The 16,640-nt window shown below is 49.8% G+C and overlaps 2 protein-coding genes across 3 annotated transcripts; both read right to left on the reverse strand.

Moving 5' to 3' along the window:
* Positions 1–2,661: 2,661 nt before the first annotated feature.
* LOC116463184 (transcription factor BTF3-like) lies at positions 2,662–3,150 on the reverse strand. Its single transcript, XM_032754147.1, has one exon. The coding sequence runs from the start codon at positions 3,148–3,150 to the stop codon at positions 2,662–2,664; it is 489 nt and encodes a 162-aa protein (XP_032610038.1).
* A 4,019-nt stretch (positions 3,151–7,169) lies between these two features.
* On the reverse strand, positions 7,170–15,247 carry LOC116463183 (UL16-binding protein 1-like). Of its 2 annotated transcripts, none has more exons than XM_058434489.1 (5): positions 15,128–15,247; positions 11,079–11,342; positions 10,593–10,868; positions 9,807–9,938; positions 7,170–7,205 (listed from the first exon to the last, which is right to left on the reverse strand). In XM_058434489.1, the coding sequence occupies exons 1-4, from the start codon at positions 15,210–15,212 to the stop codon at positions 9,829–9,831; spliced, it is 735 nt and encodes a 244-aa protein (XP_058290472.1). In that variant the 5' UTR covers positions 15,213–15,247; the 3' UTR covers positions 7,170–7,205; positions 9,807–9,828. The 2 variants fall into 2 exon arrangements, with proteins under 2 accessions (XP_058290472.1, XP_032002070.1); XM_032146179.2 differs by lacking the exon at positions 7,170–7,205 and adding an exon at positions 7,982–8,578.
* Positions 15,248–16,640: the final 1,393 nt, after the last annotated feature.

Below are 16,640 nucleotides of genomic sequence, written 5' to 3' on the forward strand. Positions count from 1 at the left end.
AAAAAAAAAAAAAAAAAAAAAAAGAATTGCCATTTTGACTGGTATGAGATGGTAGCTCACTGTGGTTTTCATCTGCATTTCTCTGATGATAATTCATACTGAGCATTTTTTCATGTCTGTTGGCCACTTGCGGGTCTTCTTTTGAAAAGCGTCCGTTCATGTTCTTTACTTACTTTTTAATTGGGTTTTTTGTTCTTGCTTGTTGAGTTGTTTAAACTCCTTGTAGATTCTGCATATTAGACATTTGTCAGATGCATAGTTTGCAGATATTTCTCCTATTCTATAGGCTGTTTACTGTGTTGCTAGTATCTCTTGCTGTGCAGAAGTTCTTTAGTTTAATGAAACCCCATTTGTCAATTTTTGATTTTGGTTGCAGTTGCTTTTGGTGTCTTCATCATTAAATCTCTGCCAGTTCCTATGTCCCGAGTGGTATTTCCTAGGTTATCTTTCAGGATTTTTATAGTTTTAAGACTTACATTTAAATCTTTAGTCCATGTTGAGATATTTTACATATAAGGTGAAAGACAGGGGTTCAGTTTCATTCCTCTGCACATGACTACCCAGTTATCCCAGCACTATTTGTTGAATAGGGAGTCTTTACCCATTGCTTATTTTTGTTGATTTTGTTGAAGGTTAGATGGCTGTAGGTGTGAAGGTTTCCTTCTGAGCTCTCTATTCTGTTCCACTGATCTAAGTGTCTATTTTTGTACCAGTACCATTCTGTTTTGATCACCATAGCCTTATATTATAGTTTGAAGTCGGGCAATGTGATGTCTCTGGCTTTGTTCTTTTTGCATATGATTGTTTTGGCTATTTGGGCTCTTTTTTAATTCCAAATAACTTTTATATTAGATTTTTCTAATTCTGTGAAAAATGACATTGATATTGATAAGGATAATGTTTCATCTATAAATTGTTTTGGGGAGTATGGCCGTTTTAGCTATATTGATTCTTTCAACCCATGAGCATGAAATATTTTTCCATGTATTTGTATTGTCTCTGATTTTTTCAGCCGTGTTTTGTAGATTCTCTGTTTCCATACAAAATCTAGCAGAATCACTCATTTATTACTCCATATCATGGAGGAAAAATGAAATAACATTAATTCTCTTCTGGGTAATACAATAAAATTCCAAACTCAGTAGGTTTTTGGGACATAAAACTCTTTATTTAAATATCAGTACAGGGCAAGAAGTTACTAAAGGAAACAATCATTAATATAATTATTTATTAGATATTTAACGAATTATCTTTCAGGACATGGAAAGAATCCCTGGAGGCCTGAAGTCTAACAGGATTATTTTACTGACAATATCATTTGGAAGAACAGGCTCATCATTCAAAGAAGTAACTGATTTTCTAAACAAAAGCAGAAGAAAGAAAATGTTGACATATTTAGTCAGCCAGAACTTCAAGTGCAAAAATTCCATCAGGTAGCACCAAGAGAAAATAGCATAAGATGTTAGGAATAACCGGTGGTAAAATTGTTGACAAAAGGAATCAAGGCAGTGAGTGAGCTATTGGGTCCACGGTGTCATCATGATCTGCTGGAGGCCTCTGGACATACACAGTAGGTGGTGGGCAGGTGGCCAGACAGAAGGGCAAGTTTGATCGAGACCGTGCTCACAGGGGCTTTTTGGTTTCATCTTCAGCCTTCAGAAAGGATACAAATGTGGGTTTAAATGGTGAAGGAGAACCTGGATTACTTTTCCAGGTCTGAAAACCCAGTGACACCCGCAGTTTCAAGGCTGGTGAGAAATCCACAAGGAGGGGAGCATAAGCAAGTGCAATGAGGAAGAGGAGTCAGGCGGGAGAAGGGAGAGGAGGATGGGAGAGCACAGGCACCCCCAGGAGGAGCCCCCCGTGAGGGGGTCCCGTTCACACTCACTCAAACACACACACACACACACAGACACACACACACACACACCCCGGACTGATTATATCTGAACTCAGGACAGCTACCTTTGTTTTCTTCCCACTTACTTGTTCTCTTCAGCATTTTTTCCCAGTGTATCAAGAATTCCTCAAGCCAAGTTTCCGTCTCCCAGTGAAACCTTCTGGAAGAACATGGTCACATCCCTGTTCTTCTCTCACTTCTCTTTCATCTTCTTGGCTCCAGGATGAAGCGCTGTCCACTTTCTGTTGGTTGGGTCAAAGAGGAGGAACCGCTGTCCATTGAAGAGGAACTGCCAAGATCCTCTGCTGTGTCCACGGGCTTCATGATCACAAGACATCCTGGCCCGCAGGGTGAGAGGCTCTGCCCCTTTGGAAAGAGATCAGCTCTGATCTTGACAAACCCTGAGCCCCATCCTGCTTCCCTTCCTGTCTGCCCCCCTTGCTCCTTGACCTCTTAAGTGATATAAACCTGATTTGTTTATTTTTAATTAATTAATTTATTTTTTAACTAGGCCAAGAACATTATTAACCTTTGTTTCAAACTTTATTCTCAGGCTTCTTTGGCCTAATTAGCTGCAAAGAATAAATTGTGTAAATGCAAAAACTGAAAAGAGCTCTGTGTCCAAGGGGCTTGGGCTCAAAAGTATTAGAGACCTAGATTTTATCACATCCGTAAACATATATTTCTTAAAAAGCAGTCATAATATAAAATAGCAGTTCCTAGTAACTTCTTCAAGTTTTATCTTCAGAAGTTGACTCAATTCAGTTTGCCTCATTCTTGGAAGCCTCATCAAAATTCTCCATAAGACCTGGAACTTCATCATCATCATCCTCTCCAGTTGCAAGTGGTGCTGTTCTATCCACAGATTGTTTGGGCAGAGCTTCATCCAGTCTCCTTAAACTAGCCAGACTGTCTGCACCAAGCTGGATTAAGATGCTGGGTAGCATTTCTGTCAGCTGCTTTGCCTTAGCATGGCCTGTAATGGTGAAAGTGTTCCCTGCCAGAGATGTCTGAACTTCAGGGTTGTTAAAGCAGATCAGTGTTCCTTGGTTTGTCAACATATTCACCTCTTCAATACCAGAGATATTGTTTACCCTTACCTTCTTCAAGGAGAACTGAAAGTTTTTATCTTCTGCTGTGGCTGTTCTATGAACCACCTTCTTCTTTCTCGGAGCAGGTCCTTTCCCACCAATGCACAGTTGTGCCTGCAGTTTGGCAAGTTTTTCCTGGTTCGTGATTGTTTCTTTCATCTTGTCGGAGTGGATAAGGGGCCGCATGGGAGACTAGGGTTGGTGTTCAGGTTGTCTCAGGTGGACCAGCTGAGATTAGGCACACACACGCTGGGATGCCTACCTGATTTATTTTTTGCACGAACACATTAAAGGCTTCTAAGCTATTATAGTGTCTGCTCTCTCCTGTCCTGAGCCATTTTAAACTTACCGCTGGGTATTCAATTCTCCACTTGAATGTCAGGCAGTTACTCTTCAAGGAAATCCACCACTTCTCTTAGTGTTTCAGTCTGTTCTTCCCAGGCTTTTGTGACATTGAGTTTCTTCCCCGGAAAAGCAAAGGCTTTGGCCTTATGGCTAACACAGTCATAGTGAAGAAAAGGCCTTTTACCCACCTGATCTTGAACTTCACACCACTGTGGTAAAGGTCTGAACTTAGGAGTGATGATGAAGTCATAGCAAAGGCAGTGTGTGTGTGTGTGGAAGGAAAACACAGGAGGGGGTTGGTGTGGGAGGAAGTGGATCCTGAGACCCCTCCTCCCCCTTATGGTGACTGCAAGTAAATACCTCTGAGGGGCTGGGCTGGCAGAACAAGATGTGCCCCAGCCAAGACTGTCATGTCAACTAGTTAAAGACTAAAGTGTCTCCTTTGCTAGAGTACAAGGTGAGGAAGGGCCCTGCAGCCATGAAACCATGTGCCCTCCCAAGACATTTCCCACCTGGGCTCTGCCCACATGGGTCAGCACATGACCTTGCCATGTCAGCAGCCAGGCCTGCTGTGGCAGGAAAAGGCCCGGATGAGGAGGACCTTCCTCAGCAGCCCCTGTGGACTGCGGGAGGTGGGAGAGGGTGTGGGGGCTGCCCTAGGATGCTCCAGCACGGTGGGTGGGGTGAGGACAGAATCCAATTCGTATAACAAAGAGATTATTGTCATAGTCACAGGATTTAACACGTTGGCAAAGCCCCTGGCGATGCTGCCCATCTGCTATGAGATGCATTCCTGAAACCTTGGAAAAGGGATGGTTCACAGGGCGAGAAGTAGAAAATCTAGAACTTCTAAGGCAGGGCGTAGAGGAAGGGGTCACAGGCTCAGAGAAGTGCCCAGGCCAGAGGGCTCTGAGTGAAAATCCAGAACAATGCCCATCCTCTACGCTCATGGGAAGCCTGGAGGACTCTTGTTTACCCAGCATATAAAGAAGGCCCTGGGAGAAGGCAGCAGACTGTCAAGAAGCTCAGGGATACCTGTTGCTGAAGGCCAGGGTTGGGGGTAGGAAATGCTGTTCCCTAAATGGCTCCCAGGAGTAATGATCTGAAATAACTGATCCCAGGTGGAGGCTGTCACCTGTCAGGAGGAGGGAAGGCCAAACAACCTGCAGTCTGATGTCCAAGGAGGAAGGAAGCAAGAACCCCCAGGGAAGGCAGAGAGAAGCCAGAGAGCTCCGCCAACAGAGTCACCCCACCCTCTCCCACCTGCTCTCTTCTAGGCCAGCTGGCAGCCGATGGTATGGTGCCCAAGCACACTAATGGGAGTCTTCCTCTCCCCGTCCCCCAGCCCAAATGTCAGTCTCCTCTGGCAACACCCTGACAGACACACCCAGAAAGAGTACATTACCAGCCATCTAGGCATCCCTTATCCAAGCCACTGGACACCTAATATTCACCATCACAGTGCCACAGGCCACACCCTCATCCACACTCCACCCCGACCCCATCTCCCTGTGCTCTGCCTCTGGCAGACGTGAAGGATCCAGTCTCTCCATGTCCTCACTGTGATTATGATGACAGCCATCCTGCTAGGTGCGAGGTGGCATCCCCTTGTGGGTGTGATTTATCTTTCCCTCATGGCTGTTGATGTTCAGCCTCTTATCATGGACTTAGTGACCAACGTATACTTCTCTGGAGAAATGATCATTCAAAACCTTTCCACATATTTATATTGCATTATTTCTCTTTACAATATTGAGTTGTAAAGAGTGCTGTATATATTTGGGATACCAGTCCCTTACCAGGTATATAATTTGCACATATTTTTTCCATGCTGTAAGTTGTCTTTTCACTTCCTAAATGACATTCTTTTTGAAGCAAAGTTTTACCTTTAGAATAAGTCGAATGAAACTACTTTTCTTTAGTCAATAGTGCCTTAGCATACACTACTTTAGCAGCCTTAGCCAAACTCAGAGTCACAAAGATTTACTTCCATGTTTTCTTTTTTCTTTCTTTCCCTTCATTCCTTTTTCCTTTTTCCTTCCTTCCTTCTTCCTTCCTTTCCTTCCCTTTCTTTCTCTTTCCTTCTTACCTTCCTTACTTCCTTCCTTTCTTCCTTTCTTCCTATCTTCCTTCATTCCTTCCCTCCTTCCTTCCTTCCTTCTTTTCTTGACAAAGTTTCGCTCTTGTTGCCCAGGCTGGAGTACAATGACGCAGTCTTGGCTCACTTCAACCTCTGTCTCCGAGGTTCAAGCAATTATCCTGTCTCAGCCTCCCGAGTAGGTGGGATTACAGGCACTTGCCACTATGCACAGCTAATTTTTGTATTTTTAGCAGAAATGGGATTTCACCATGTTGGCCAGGCTGGTCTCGAACTCCTGACCTCAAGTGGTCCACCCCCCTCAGCCTCACAAAGTGCTGGGATTACAGGCATAAGCCACCACACTTGGCCAGCCAGCCCCATTCTTGAAGGCTTTTCTCCCATACCCTAATAACCTATCAAAGCCTCCCTCTCCTAGTACACATTAGGCACTATGTTTAGGTGCACATAGACATTCAGTCTCTAGCACCACCTCTGCTGAGTACTGTCTTCATGGAAATGAGGAAGCTGAACAGCCTCCTCCACACAGTCTCCCCTTGACTGCCATCGCCTCAGAGTGACATTGAGTAACTCACTAAGGCCAATGGCTGGGCTTCCTTGGGGACAGTTCCAGGGACTGGTTCCTTGTTTGTGTCTGGGGATCCTTCCCTAGTTCTTTGCACGTCTTGCATTTTTTTGAGATGAAACTGAATGTTTACAAGAATACAATGTGACAGCTCTGGGAATCAGATGTCCCCACTCTTCAAGGTGTGCTGCTGCTGCATGTTTAGTGACTTTCCTGGATGGATCTTATAACATCTGTACTCCCTGTCACAGGTGGACCCTGAAGTCTCTGCTCAGTAAGGTGAGGTTGGACAGAGGTTTGCATCAATGCCTTGAGCCAGCGAATCTCTCCCCAGGGCAGAGGGCTTTGTGTGTGTGGTGCACTCCTGCCCCTGCCACACTCAGGCAGGCAGCTGATGTCACCACTGCAGCTCCACTTCCTGCCTGCATAGAACCTCCAGATCAGCCAAAGGTCAGAGATGTGGCCTTCTCAGGTGCTTCCTGGGCACGTGCCAGCCCCTATGCACATCTCATTCCCCAAATCTTTCTCTCAATTTCCCCCACTAGCCTCTTGTTTGCCCCACATGCAAACGGTGGAGTTGTACGGTTGTAATGATTGCTTTTAGCCAATGCTCTAAGGATCTGGCTTTTCCCTAGAAAGAGACCTCAGCAGGTCAAACAATGACAAACCCAATGAATGGGGCTTTTCCAGTGAGTCCCCAGACAGGCCAAACAGAGTTCTCTGGGGCAGGGGCTTTTGAAGGGCTCCAAGCCCTGTGTGTCCCTTCAGCAAGTGGAGACTTGTAGCTGTGGCCTTGTAGCTGTCACGGACATGGTGAGTCCAGTGTTTTCTGGGCATAATAAATCAGGATATATTGTGCAGACAAGAAGTAGAAAGAAATGTTAGGAGGAAGAATATAAATTTTCAAGTACGAGTTCGGAAGTATTAGAAAAAAAGCGAGGAAAAGGGCAAGGTTGGCTTGGTTGTAGCTAACGTGGTGGAGAAACGCAGCTGTCTGAGATAGAGTGCTCGAGCTGTTAGGTTCCTCTGCAATGTGGAGACCACCTCCACAACCTGCCCTGCATCCTCCTCTCTCCCGAGGCTGAATGCAATTCTTGGGCCTTCGGTGCCAAGGAAGCCACAGTCCCAGACCAGAGGAAGGGCTGAGGAGGACAGTGGAAAACGAGGTGGTGGGTGCTGAAGGAGAAGGCTGACAGCAAGGATTTCCTGAGGATAAACAAAAATGTCACTTGAAAATGGAAAAAAAAGTGAGGGTATAAAGAACAAGATGAAACTCATCTATAATTCCATTATACAGTGTTTAATTTTAGGGTTTTGACACTTTCATGTATAATTATTATACAATTATCATCATACAAATTTTTATACAATTATCATCATACAACTTATGATTCTCTTAAATGACTAGATTTTATCTCTTTGAGCTGGGTTTGGGTTCATAGTGCATGAACCCAAATGAATAATCATGAATGTAATATTTTCATATTAAATAATTAAAGATTTCTACAACAGGCACTGTGGTTCATGTCTGTAATCCCAGAGCATTGGGAGGCCAAGGTGGTAGGATTTCTCGAGACCAAGATTTGAAAACCATCCTGGGTGGCCGGGCGCGGTGGCTCACGCTTGTAATCCCAGCACTTTGGGAGGCCGAGGCGGGCGGATCACGAGGTCAGGAGATCGAGACCAGGGTGAAACCCCGTCTCTACTAAAAATACAAAAAATTAGCCGGGCGTGGTGGCAGGCGCCTGTAGTCCCAGCTACTCGGAGAGGCTGAGGCAGGAGAATGGCGTGAACCCGGGAGGCGGAGCTTGCAGTGAGCCGAGATTGCGCCACTGCACTCCAGCCTGGGCGACCGAGCAAGACTCCGTCTCAAAAAAAAAAAAAAAAAAAAAAAAAAAAAAAAAAAAAGAAAACCATCCTGGGCAACATAGGAAGACCCTATCTCTACCTAAAAATAAAACAATTTGCCAGGCCTGGTGGCATGCACCTGTAGTCCCAGCTATTCTAGAGGCTGAGTCTAGAGGATCACTTGAACCCAGGAGCTGGAGATTACAGTCAGTGATGATTATGCCACTTGACTTCAATATGGTTGACAGAATGAGAAACTGTAAAAAGCCATAAAAATAAAAAGGATTATCACAATTCCTAGTCAGTGCATCGAAAGGATCCCTGAGGTCTGAAGTCCTGCATGCTATTTTACTAGCGATACCGTTTGGAAGAATAAGATCATGTTTCAGACAAGTGTCTGCTTTTCCACAATCAAAGAAGTAGGAAGAAAATGCCTTTTGCTGGGATTTCTTGTTCAGTTAAAATGTGTGCAGGAATTCCATTCATTCGCACCGAGAGAAAGTGGCAGAAGGTGTTAAGAAAAATGGCTGCTGGGACCATGAGCAAAGGTAATGAGTGGCATGAGATGTTGAGTCTACAATGCCCTCATCACCTGCTGGGGCCTGTGGGCTTGCTAAGGCTTTAACTCCTGCTTTCCAGAAAGGCACAGTGGTGAGTAGACAGGCGGCCTCCCTGAAGGGAGAGCAGGAACCAGACCAGGCTAACAAGGGCTTCTTGATATCATCTTCCACCTTGAGAAAAGATGAAGCATTGGTTTAAGTGGCTGAGAAAAACCTGGGTCTGTTCTCCTGGGTGATCCCTCCCAGGCCCTCCCCATTTCAGAACCTCTCCCACAAATAAGGAACAGGTTTTTCCCTCCAACCTTACTCTTGGCTCTGTAGCCTGTCCCAGGCTCCTCCCTCCTTCACCACACCACAGAGCCAGGCCAGGTCCTGTTACAGCCCATAGGGGCTTACAACTGAGGCTGGTAATGAGGGGTCTGCACCCTCACTGAGGGCCTGCTCCCCCTTCTCATAGAAGGGTCTAGAGGACTTGGGGGAGCCCTGTCCAAAGAGAGGTCTTTCTATCCATGTTCCCTGGCCTTGGGTGGGCTTGTAGGCAAACCTCCTTCTTTCCCCTTTGCTCTCAGCCTCTCCTCACCCTGGGAGCTGCACCCACAGCTCTGAATGGGACTGCCCCTGCCCCGCCCCATTCATTCCTGGCCAAGCTCAGTGGTGAGCATGGAACTCCAGCAGCAGCTCAGCTCCCCTGCCTGAGTCCACTCTGCTCCAGGCAGGGCCATCAGCTGGCTCAGGATCTGGAGTGTGAAGGAGGCAGAATGGCAGGGGCATCGCCCCAGCGCCCGGCAAGGACTCCCATGGGTCCAAGGGGCCTGGCCTTTTCCTGAACCTCAGTCTGGACACACTCTAATCTTCACCTTCCAATTTAACTGCTGGGACCCGAGCTGCTTTCTCTGGGAATGCAGCCTTTGGAATTGGGTGGGCCAAGGCCCTCACAGCCCCCTCCTCCTGGGATTCTCCCAGATCACTCTCTTCTTAGCATTCTCCAGGGACGCTCTTTCCCTTGACATCCTAGGTGAAGCAGCCATGCTGCTCCTCTCCTACTGTGCAGATTGCCCATTCCTGTGTTCCTGCTGCCTGCAGGCCACACACCACTACCCTTCCCGAATAGGAACCTGCTCTGAAACAGGACTGAATTGGTTAAGCCCTCTCAAGCTCAACAGGCCTTGAGCCTTGGTATGGGTCCCTCCCTTTGCCTTTGGCCTCTGACAGTTAGAATCCATCAGAACTCAAGGTTGAGCTGCCCAGGTCATTGCTAACAGGTGACACCACGTCTCATTCATCTGTCTCATGTCAGGATGAGAAGTTCCCGGCCTCTGGGACTCTGGGAATTCTCCTTCCACATCCTCCCATCTCACCCATCTGCCCCTTGCTCCCCTCCCAATATTGCCCACAGTACCTGTCACTCTAAACAACTCTCCTCATCTGCCAGCTAGAATGAAGCAGAGGAAGATGATGAGAAGGCCCCAGGGACTGAGAGTGGTGGCCATGGCTTTGGGTTCGGTTGTGCCTGGGGTCAGAGAGGGTGGTTCTGAAATGGAAACACAGGAATGACAACCCTGGTCCAGGCCCCAAATCTTAGGGGATGCCTCCTTAGCTCCTGCCACCCCAGGTCATCCTGGAAGGCAGACCTTTTGTCCCCCTCTGCTGTGGGGCAACCTCCGGGACAGGTCCTGGGGTAGGAAGGGAGAGGGGGTGTCCCCTGTCCTCAGGGAGCTCACACAGCTGCTGAGGGAAGCAAGGTGACAGCACAGTCCACCCTCCTGCTGTGGAGAAAGAGGAGGTGATGTCCCAGGGCCAGAGAGGGGAGGGTCTTAGGCCCTGGCATTGGAGGTGATTTTGATGGATTTACAGAAACAGACGAGGGGAGAGGAAAGAAAAGGTGATTCTAGGAGGAAGGAACACTAATGAAAAAGATATGGAAACACTATGACACCCACAGATTCGAGGCTGGTGAGAAATGCACAGTGGGTGGAGCAGAAGCAGGTGCAGTGAGGAAGAGGAGTCAGGAGGAAGAAGGTAGAGGAGGATGAGAGAGTACAGGCACGCCAGCACCCCCAGGAGGAGCGCCCCATGAGGGGGTCATGTTCATACGCAAACACTCACACACACACACACACACTCACACAACAGGCTGATAAGATCTGAACTCAAGACAGCTTCCTTTTTTCCCCCTCTCACTTACTTGTTGGATCCAGCATTTGTTCCCAGTACATCAAAAATTCTTCAAGCCACATCTTACAATCCCCCATTGAAACCTTCTGGAAGAACACAGTCACCTCCCTGTTCTTCTGCCACTTCTCTGTGATCTTCTTGGCCCCAGGATGAAGCACTGTCCACTTTCTGTTGTTTGAGTCAAAGAGGAGGAACTTGTGTCCATTGGAGAGGAACTGCCAAGATCCTCTGCCGTGTCCATGGGCTTCATGCTCACAAGACATCCTGGCCTGCAGGGTGAGGGGCTCTGCCCCATTGGAAAGAGATCAGCTCTGATCTTGATAAATCCTGAGCCCCACCCTGCTTCCTTTCCTGGCTCCTGGACTTGCTGTCTCTGCTGCATCCTGCCCATGCTCCTCAACCTCTTGGGTGACATAAACTTCTGATTTTTTTATATGAAGTCAATAAATGACTCTAAGTTATGACTTGTCTGCTCCCTGGGCCATTTTAAACTTACCAGTGGGTATTAAATTCTCCACTTGAATGTCAAGCAGTTGCCCTTTAAGGAAATCCACCACATCTCTTAAGGTTTCAGTCTGTTCTTCCCAGGTTTTTGTGACATTGACTTTCTTCCCCAGAGAAGCAAAGGCTTTGGCCTTGTGGTTAACACAGTCATAGTGAAGAAAAGGCCTTTCATCCACCAGGCCTTGAACTTGACACCATTGTGGTTCAGGTCTGAACTTAGGAGTGATGATGAAGTCATAGCAAAGACAGTGTGTGTCTGTGGAAGAAAAACACAGGAGGGGGTTGGTGAGAGGGGAAGTGGAACCTGAATCCCCTCCTCCCCCTTATGGTAACTGCAAGTGAAGGCCTCTGAGGGGCTCGGCTGGCAGAGCAAGATGTGCCCCAGCCAGGACTGTCATGAAAACTAGTTAATGACTAGAGCGTCTCCCTTGCTTGAGTACATGGAGGGGAAGGTTCCTGCAGCCATGAAACCACATGTCCCCTCCAGACATGTCCCACCTGCCCTGTGCCCACATCGGTCAGCATATGACCTCGTCATGGAGGTGCCAGGCCTGTTGTGGCAGGAAAAGGCCTGGATGAGGAGGACCCTCAGCAGTAGCCCATGTGGACTGCAGGAGGTGGGAGAGGGTGTGGGAGCTGCCCTGGGGTGCTCCAGCACAGTGGGTGGGGTGAGGGCAGAATTCAGTTTAGATAAGCAAGTGATTATTGTCATGGGTCACATGATTTAACATGTTCACAAAGCCCTGGTGAAGATTCCCATCTGCTATGAGCATGCATTCCTGGAACCTTGGAAAGGGATGGTTCACAGGGAAAGAAGTTGGAAACCCAGAACTTCTATATCAGGGTGAAGGGGAAAGAATCAAAAGGCTCAGAGAAGGGCCCATGCCAGAGTGGCTGCAGTATGATAATCCAAAACAATGTCCATCCTTTGTGCTCATGGGATGCCTGCAAGACTCTTGTATACCCAGCATATAAAGAAGGCCCCAGGAGAAGGCAGCAGTCTGTCAAGAAGCCCAGGGATGCCTGTTGCTGAAGGCCAGGGTTGGGGGTAGGAAATGCTGTTCCTGAAATGGGCTCCCAGTAGTAATGGGGATGGAAAATCCTGAAATAAGAGATCTCAACTGCAGGCTGTCAATTTTCAGCAGGAAGGAGGGTGCAATGATGTAAATAATTACAGAAGTCACAATGCCAGTGGGGGACCTCAGCCATAAAAAGGTATGCCCATGGCTCATAGAACAAAGGGGTCAAGGATCCAAAAGAAATGGAAACTCAACCCGGATACTGCTAGATTTAAATAATTACAACAAACAAAGACAAAATGCAAGGATGGATGACCTGGAGACTGAAAGGAGTCACCCTAGCAAATAACTGAGCTCCTTTGCCCAGCTTTGAGAACTAAGCCACATCTCAGACCCAGAGTCCATTGCTAGAAGGAGAGCCCAGAGGCCCTGGTGGGCCCCTTCAACCCCACAGCAACTGCAATGACTCCTTCAGCCTCCCCCACAGAGCCAGATGGGCATTCACTCTGGTAACAGTATGCCATGAAACAACAAATACCCAGACACTCCTAGTGGACACAGTGTGTGGTCCAACCTCCTCCCAGGGACCTGAATAATTAACTTGCTCCCCTATTACTCATGAGGTGCATTTAGGGCAAAGTAAACACCTGTGTCAGGTCCAGCTTAGAGGGATGTGCTGGGTTCATAGACCCATTCGATGGTAATTTCACATTTCCTGGATTCGTACCAGGAATGGATAGTGTTTGTAGTTAATGTAGTAACTATTATAGGTTGTGCTGGTCGTATGACCTCCCCTGTCACTACTCAACTCTGCTCTTGTAGCTGGGATGCAGCCATACACACTCTGTGATGAGGGGTGACGCTGGACCTACCAATATGGCTATTTGACCCTGGACTCCCTAAGATCCCAGAGGCATGTGTGGTTGGAAAAGGTGCTATGTGGATTTCATGGCAATTGCCAACCACAGAATCACAATAGGGTCCCCTAGTGCTCAGAAGCAAGGCTGTGCCACTCACAGCAGCAAAATCCCCTCGTTTAAAAGTGGCTCCTGTTGTGGTCCTGGGCCCTGGTGGAGATGGGCCTCCGGCTATGGGAGGGCCTCCGAGCTGCCCATCACAGGGCGTGCTCCTCACCCTTTAGGTCATTAGGAAGATAGGCCCCACAGTGAGAAGACGCAGGTGGGTCTCCTGAGATGGGCAGGAGCAGGGCCACAGGGAACCAAGAAGCTGCACAAGCAGTTGGCCCCGATCCCCAGGACAACACATGGCTGCACCGCCTCACCCTCAGCTCACACCTGAGGCTTTAGGGAGGGTCCCTGATCACCCTGAGGGACAAATGCTGCCACCCAGCAGCAAAGGAGGGGGGCAGTAGGCCCAGAACCATAGAACTTCCATTCACATCCATCACATCCACACCACCCAGAAGCCGCAGGCAGGGTAGGACACACTTGTGACTCTTCAACTTACACCATTTGGAGATGACACCCAAAGGGATGGGGCAGCAATTGCCAGGACACAGCATGTGCCCTCATCTGGGGTCAGCAACCTAGGACAGTGTCCACATCTGGTCTCCCTTTTATTTGCAGGTTGCCATTGCCTGCTGTTGCTCTGCAAAGGGACAGGACTTGATACACAGAGAACTCATGGCCAGCAAGGACCAAAGTGCCTTCAGCCTTTTCTTTCTAGAAAGGGCTTGCTGACTCCTGTCTGCGTAGCGACTATTCTATATAACCCTATCTCGGCCGGGCGCGGTGGCTCACGCTTGTAATCCCAGCACTTTGGGAGGCCGAGGCGGGCGGATCACGAGGTCAGGAGATCGAGACCATCCTGGCTAACACGGTGAAACCCCGTCTCTACTAAACATACAAAAAATTAGCCGGGCCTGGTGGCGGGCGCCTGTAGTCCCAGCTACTTGGAGAGGCTGAGGCAGGAGAATGGCGTGAACCCGGGAGGCGGAGCTTGCAGTGAGCCGAGATCGCGCCACCGCACTCCAGCCTGGGTGACAGAGCGAGACTCCGTCTCAAAAAAAAAAAACAAAAAAAAAAAACAAACAAACACCCTATCTCCCCAGTAGGAAGAACAGGCAGGTCTGGGACCCAAGGGCAGAAGTGGGCGCCTCTACACATGGGCGCTCCCAGGGTCATCCTGAGGGAAATGGGATTTCCCATCCCCCCTGCACTAAGTTCTGTGGAAAGTCTGGGGTGTGTTTGCTGGGGTGTGTCCTCAGGCAAAAGGGAAGAAAATGCTAGTTGGTGGGGGAGGTGCTAAGGGCTCCTTCATGGATGGGGAGGTGAGGGAGGCCTGTGTGGTGACAGGGGTAAGCTGAGATGGGGAGTGAAAGGATGCGACCTGGGTGGTGAAAGTGAATGGTGAGGGAAGGGGTAGGAAGTGTCTGCTGAGCCTCTGGGTGCAGGTGAGTGTCTGCAGCAAAGTGTAGGGGGAAGTTCCAGGGCAGGGAGCTCTGGGGGTGCTGGAAGGTTTGTGTGGTGAAGAGCAGGTCAGAGCAGAGCAGGGCTGTGTCTGATGGGGGAGTCTGTGATCGCGTCCCTGTGGAACTCCCCTTCACCCCTGTCCTGACCCCAGCTAGGGTTCGGGGATCTGGTTTCTCCTTCCCTAGGGCGAGTGGGGCTGCGGGTCTGCACCAGGGATCCCCGCCCCACCTTGCCTTCTGTAGCCCTTTGGCCCCTCCACCCTCCTGCAATTCCTTTTCAGCCTTCTTTGACACTCCCCCTGGACTGCGGGGCTAGCAGCGGCCGCAGGAAGCGGACCCGGCGGAAAGGAGCCACGGAGGGGAACTGAGAGCCTTCAGCTGGGCATGTTTGGGGAGATCACGATGTTCGGGGAGATCGCGATGTTCGGGGAGACAGCGATGTTCGGGGGGACCGCGATGTTCGGGGAGACCGCGATGTTCGGGGAGATCGCGCCGGTACTTCCAGAAGCCTCCCCTCCTCTGAAACCCGCTGCAGTCCACAGCCTCCCAGGTTTGGCCCCCGCCCCGCTTAGGCTACATCCCTGAACTCACCAGCCCGCCCTGCCCGGGACCAGCCAGACAGCAGGTGCAGAAGCGGGAGGCACAGAAGGAACGCGGGGCTGGCGGCCGCTGCCATTGTAGACCTGGAGCTCCGGGCACAGGAGGCGCGGTGGACGTAGAGACCGGCTGATGAATCGCTTCAGGGCTTCCACGCGGGCTATGTATATTGCGTAGTACGCACTGGGCGGGATCCTAGGAATGCTCCACCCCCTGACGCCCCGGGCGTCCTCTGACAGCGGCCTGGCTGACGAAACTTTCCCCTCCAACCCGCCCCGCGGCTTGGTGGCAGAGTGCGCGGGCCCCGAGCGGGCCAGGACGCGATTCCTTCCATGGCCCCATCACATAATTTTTCAACACAGCATTTATCATTACCCCAATGTAAACACTGATGCACAGGAAGGTGAAGAAACTTCCCCAGGAATACTCAGTGGCGGCGGTGTCTCCCTGTCACCGCCTGCGTCAGCGACACCCGCCCTCCCTCCGCCTGCAGTCGCGGAGTCCCCGCCCCTCTCCGTCCAGGGCGCAGCCGCTTCCCCAGTCCGGAGCGGACCTTCTTTGCCTCTCCACTAAAAGCATGAGGTGGTCTTTGAGTATATTCTATATCCCTTCATGACTTCTGGAAAAAAAGAAGAAAGCCCTAGAGGGCTACCGTAATCAATCATCACGTGATCAATTGTGTTTCCCTGGAGAGCAGAAGCCGAAGGAGGGGTCTATACATGCGTGGGGCTCACTTTGCCACACACCCTTCTGTGTCTAACACCACCCAAATCCAAGGCTGTATCCGCACCTCTGCTCAGTCCCTGGATGGTCCCTGCAGCCATCCTCAAAGGGGCAACCCGAGTGCATCCTCGTCTCAGTCACCATGAAACCATCTAGATCTGTGGGCAGAAGCCAGAGGGAAGTGGGGGGCCCAGTGGCCCTTGGCCACAAGGGAGGGCTTAGCCTGGGGTGAGGACTGTGCAGAGCCCCTGAATCCCACTCTGCCCCCAGCCACTCAGCCTGTCGCCCATTGAATGAGAAAAATAGGCACAGATCTCCCACTCCACAGTCTTCATGTAGGGATACCTTCACCTGGTGACCATCAGTCCCCAGGGTCCTGAGGCTGTGGGAAAGGGGAGGAGGCCTGGACCAAGCCCAGGGCCTGAGTATGCTTCAGGACAGGGACATGGGATGGCAGCCATCTCTGTGACTGAAAAGGGACACAGGAGACAAAAGCTTCTGTCCTGATGCACTAGAGCCTCTGTCCAGGAGGGGCCACATGAAAGGTGGTCTGGAGGACAACTGGGCAGTTCTCAGATTTGGGAGGGGAATAGCTTGGTGGGTCCGAGGATCTGTGTGTGAGAAAAGCCTCCCACGTACAGGGCTAGGGGCAGGAGCCCAGGTTAGTCCTGGGAGGAGGCCACTGGGAAGGCCCTGGCAGCACCACTCCTGAGGCTGGGTGACCTGGGCCAGTGACTGGGGGAACAGGAGGAAGGCAGAAGGAGGCTGGCAGGAGAGCCCCAAG

The sequence above is a fragment of the Hylobates moloch genome, unplaced genomic scaffold, assembly GCF_009828535.3.
Source record: "Hylobates moloch isolate HMO894 unplaced genomic scaffold, HMol_V3 SCAFFOLD_28, whole genome shotgun sequence".
Classification (NCBI taxonomy): domain Eukaryota; kingdom Metazoa; phylum Chordata; class Mammalia; order Primates; family Hylobatidae; genus Hylobates; species Hylobates moloch.